Source organism: Apaloderma vittatum, unplaced genomic scaffold, assembly GCF_000703405.1.
Source record: "Apaloderma vittatum isolate BGI_N311 unplaced genomic scaffold, ASM70340v1 scaffold35817, whole genome shotgun sequence".
In the NCBI taxonomy this organism is placed as follows: domain Eukaryota; kingdom Metazoa; phylum Chordata; class Aves; order Trogoniformes; family Trogonidae; genus Apaloderma; species Apaloderma vittatum.
In genome coordinates, this window is record NW_009726260.1 from 1 (window position 1) to 4,717 (window position 4,717).

The window sequence follows — 4,717 nt, forward strand, 5'->3', positions numbered from 1 at the left end:
CCCTTCGCCGAGCCCACGGCGACGTAATGAATGAAATAATAAAACGTAACCTCATTAGGGAGGGTGTGCTCTGTTAGGAGGTGGGAGAAGGCCGCGAAGGAGGAGCAGGAGGGAGGCCTTGGCCCCCTCCGCACAGAGGGCTCCCTACACTCCCAAGCAGAGCTCCAGGCACCCCTCCCGGGAGGGAGCGGGGGGACGGGTTTGGTTTTGTTTTCTCCTTTTTATTCCCCACAGAACTGCCCGCCCCTGGGGCTGTCCGTGGGGACGGCGCCCTTACACACACGTAATTCCCACGGGAGCACCTGAAAACTCGAGGAGAAAACTGAGCTCCCAGAGAACGAGGCTTTGTAATGCTCCTTATTTCAAGGTTCGCCAGCAGCCATCAGGACCGGAGATGCCATGGACCAGGTTTCCTGGGGGAAATCTGCCCCCCTATAAAGAGTAAAAAGCCTGGCGTTGCCAGGTAGACTCTGTGCTTCCACCCTGCTCCAGAAGAGCGCACGGCTTCCAAAAGCATTTTTGATACACCAACGGGGAATTTTTTGCAAGCCAAGGGGACGTCCAAAGTAGCCATCTCCCCGCAGCCCTGCTCCTGCTCCGCTCCATCCCTCGCCAGCAGCGGCACAAGCACAAGGGCAATCACGGAATCAAAAGACCTTCAACATCGGAACGGTGGAGACGCTCTCACACACGATTCCTGGGCGAAAGACAACGTTTTGGGGAAGGTGGGGGAACCGAAAGGGAAAGCAGGTACAGAGGGTCATGGGTGTCGAGCAGCAAACAGCGTTTTGTATTTTACAGACCTGCCTGCGACCCGCCTTGTTTAATTCACCCCTCTGCAAATTTGTTCCCCCTCGAAGCTGGCAGATTGGCAGAAAGCTTTTGAGGACACTAGGCCTGGCGAAAAATACCACAGAATAACTTCCTATACAGGAGTAAATTTAATAAAACCACCACCAATTGTTTACTTTAACATAGCTCTTGTTACAGAAATCATAAAAATGGACTCAGTAACTAACTCATTAGTTCTTTCCCCTTTTAATTGAAAAAGACCCCACTGATTTCAACTTCTACTGCACTAGATGGAGCTTTAAATATTTGCCAGGACAGTATGCCCAGAAATTGAGCCCAAAACAAAACACAGAGACAATTCCATCATCTTTCCTTTTCAATGTACGACTCATTATAAAGTAAGTGAAACTTAGAAACAGCAAGGAACGGTCCATTTGACAGATGAAAGCGGGAGGAAGAGGAGATCCACAGCTGAAATCTTGCCGTTAAGTCTTTTGAGAAGGGGTGCGAGATACCCCTCCTTCTCCTGCCTCGGAATTAAAAACTCTCCACACACACACACATACACTCCCCCCTCCTCTGGGTCCAGAGCGCATGTCCTGCGTGCGTGGATGCGAAGAGCAGGGTTGGATCAGGGCAGGTATTGAGAATCCAGGGCCAAATGGGGGGGGGGGAGGAAAAAAAAAAGGCAAAGCATCCTGAATCGCAGCATCCACAGGTCGCTAACACGATGCACAGGGCAGGGGGCAGGTTAGCGAGCGTCAGGAGCTGCGTGTGAGAGGACAGGGCCGTCGCCAGCAATGGATACATACACAAAACCGTGGATGTAAAGGAACTGCAGGAAGAGGAGAAACCCAACTTCTCTCATAAAAGCCTTCCAAAAAAAAAAAAAAAAAAAAAAAATTCACTACACCAGCACACACTTCTCCCACCCCAGCCCAGGGTAAACAAAAACAAAACAAAACAAAAAAATAATGAAACTGAAAGAAAATGCACAGCAAATAGACATAATCTTGAAGATTTTTAAAGAATAAATATTTTTTTGTAATTAAACATTATGCAAACACGTGCCACGCTTGCTCTTTGTCCATGCATATGCGCTATATACAACTTTGAAAAATACTGTGTTGTCCTCTTTTTGTTTTAAAAGTCATATACAAAGGTTTTTTTCTTCTTTTTTTTTTTTTTTTTTTTTTACTCTCCTTGCTGTGTACCCCCCCTCCCTCCTCCCCATCCCAAGAATCATCTTTACAACGAGCCAAATCGACATTCATCCATGTACTTGGGTGGCAGAGAGGAGGAGGGGGGCAGGAAGAGCCACCCTCCTCATCCCTTACCAAAGTACATCAAAATGGCTGGTTTGGACATGAAAAGCAGTGTCAAGAAACTGGTTTAAATTTCATCTGTACTACACACAGGAAAAGAAAAGATAGAAAAGAAAAAGGAGTCGCCTTGGAGAATGAAGCTACGTTACAAGTTAAAGTTGGAGGGTTGTTGGTTTGTTGGTTGTTTTTTTTAGTGCGTTTGTCACACTTGTATTGGCCACCTAGAATACTGTTGCATGATGGTTTTTCTACCTTATTTTTTTTTCCTTTTTTTTATTACAATATAATTTACTTAAATTTTTCTGTTAACAAAACAGAATCCCGGTACTACAGCCCAGCGGTCGTAACAGGCGTAGTGGCGCCTTTGCGTTCGTCTTGATTCCAATCGCAGGAGCAGTCTCGATGGTAAAAGGTTTCAGAGTTCATTTTATGCGGGGCCGCTGCTTCTCAGTCCTCGATGTACTCCCACAGGTCCTTCTCGTAGCCTTCGTGCACGTGCTGCAACAAAACCCTTCGTCGACTCTCGCAGTATCTGCAGCAAAGAGGAACGGCACAGGAGAGGCAGGTTAGGAACAGAGTAAACCCAAATCTAGGTTACGTCTCGCTTCCAAAAGAAGCACCAAAAAGGGTTATGGGTCTGGCTGGAGTGCAAGTCTGGGCAACCCACGGGTCTGAGAAGGGCACTACACCCCGCAGGGTCTGCCTGATAACGTGCATTTAAACAAGCTGCAATTAAAACCGACTCCAGAGCTGGGTACAGCTCTACCAGGATCAGCGATATTGAGGCAAAGAGATATCATAGGAACATATCAAAAGATGCCACTTTCGTTTGGGGCACATTTTAGCCAACTACAAAGATTAAAAGGAGAAAAACATTTAAAGTATTCAGAGTTCCAAGTGAGGTGCACAGGAGGAATCTCTCAGGGGAAAACTATCCTTGATCATGATGCATGGTCCCACACACGCAGAAATCCCTCACCTCAACCCACAGCCCCTCACGCTGCTGCTGTTCAGCACCTGCTCAGACCGGCAGATTTATCCAAATAAAACTGTTCTTGGCTCTCCTCGCTGCTACGAGCTGTTGCAACAGAAATCATTGTATGCAGCGTCCCATTGATTTTCCTGAAGCATGTGACTGCAAACATGCACAGTTTCTGCCTTCCCAACTTCAGTGATTCTGCTGCTGGTATGTGTGTGTGGGTAGGTGGGGGGGGTTAATCCTGTTTTCTAGAACTGTCTTTGCAAGCGAAGAGATTGAAACAGCCAAAACCAAACTAGCTAGATCAGGTCCTGCCATTTCCCAGAGCTCTTTAAACCCACCTCGATAACATCCCGGCTGCACGTCAGTGCACCGTAACCAGTACGCAAGACACAACTGAAACATGACTGAACTAGTTAATTAGGGACCTGCGCAGGCTTGACAGACACATATTGCTGTCCCAGAAGGCAGGTTTGGGATATTATGTTTTATGTTTGGTTATTATGTTTTCAGGCAATTCAGGCTATATTAGGTTTTGTATTTCTTCCGGAGAGCTGTTACCATCCCTAGAAGAGCACACGGTTCTGGAGGACCTAAGCGAATACACAGCTCGATCCAAGATACCAACTTAATGGTGGTCTTAAAGGGTAAGTTAAAAATATCTCAAAAGAGAAGGTCTGTACTGCCAGACTATGTCATGGGCTCACCGAAGCTTAATGGCTACTTCCACTCCCTAGAGTCCCTCAGTCACTACAGTTCACCCTAGTGTGGCTTTTTTCCCCACCCAGGCTAGGCACAACAAATTCATCGACTTTTGGCAAAACGCTTCAAAAACACAAGCCGTAATCCCCGTGACTCATCCAGGCTCGCAGCTTTGTATTTTTCCACTGTGGAGGGGGCAACTCCCCCAGGCCTGTAAAGAGTTGGCGTTCATGTCACCTAGACCTCAGTTTTCCTGTTCTCTCTTGCCAGAATCCACTCGAGAGCTTCACTGCTCACGATTTCACTACCTGTCACACAGGCTGGCAATACTTAGGGCAAGCTTTGAAGTAAAGGATTATTCAAAGAAAAGAAAACAAAACAAAAACCCCACAAAACAAAACGCACAAACCTGTACTTATCCTGTACTTTCTGCTTTATGTCTTGCAGCGAATCTTGGGATATATCTCGCTCCAGGTACCCAGAAAGCACCTCTGTAGCATTCTCTAAGTCTGCTTGGTTATTCTGCAAAGACATAGAAAAAAGAAGAAAAAAAAAAAAGGTTTTCTTTCAAATCACCTGAAATCAGTATTGCAATAAAAAGCAGGATTAGATATGCACTGTGTAACACTAATAACCTGCTCTGAGCATCAAGACTGAAAAAATCCTAGATTTCTTCATTAGATCAAAAGAGAATGTGCGTTATCTACCATCAAGACCACTACCATCTGCAATATCCTAATATCCCAGCAAGCCTAAAAAAAAAAAAATAATACTTCCTAGTGGTATAGTGCAATACAAGCCAATTCACCTCCCATCCTGTCCATTGCTGTTTGGGGTGTTTTGTTGTTGTTGTTTTTTACCAGCACTGGAAAAGCCTCTACCGACTCCTGGTACAAACACAACAGTGTCAGAGCACTGC

General features: G+C 45.9%; 1 protein-coding gene across 1 annotated transcript in view; it reads right to left on the reverse strand.

Annotated features, from left to right (window-relative positions):
• Window positions 1–2,153: 2,153 nt before the first annotated feature.
• The window catches only part of ARIH1 (ariadne RBR E3 ubiquitin protein ligase 1), a 20,426-nt gene continuing 17,862 nt past the window's right edge, over window positions 2,154–4,717 (reverse strand). The window contains exons 13-14 of the mRNA XM_009873218.1: window positions 4,208–4,320; window positions 2,154–2,649 (exon numbers count right to left, since the gene is read on the reverse strand). Coding sequence (XP_009871520.1) covers window positions 2,565–2,649; window positions 4,208–4,320 — 198 coding nt within the window. The 3' untranslated portion in view covers window positions 2,154–2,564. The remainder of the gene's footprint in view (window positions 2,650–4,207; window positions 4,321–4,717) is intronic.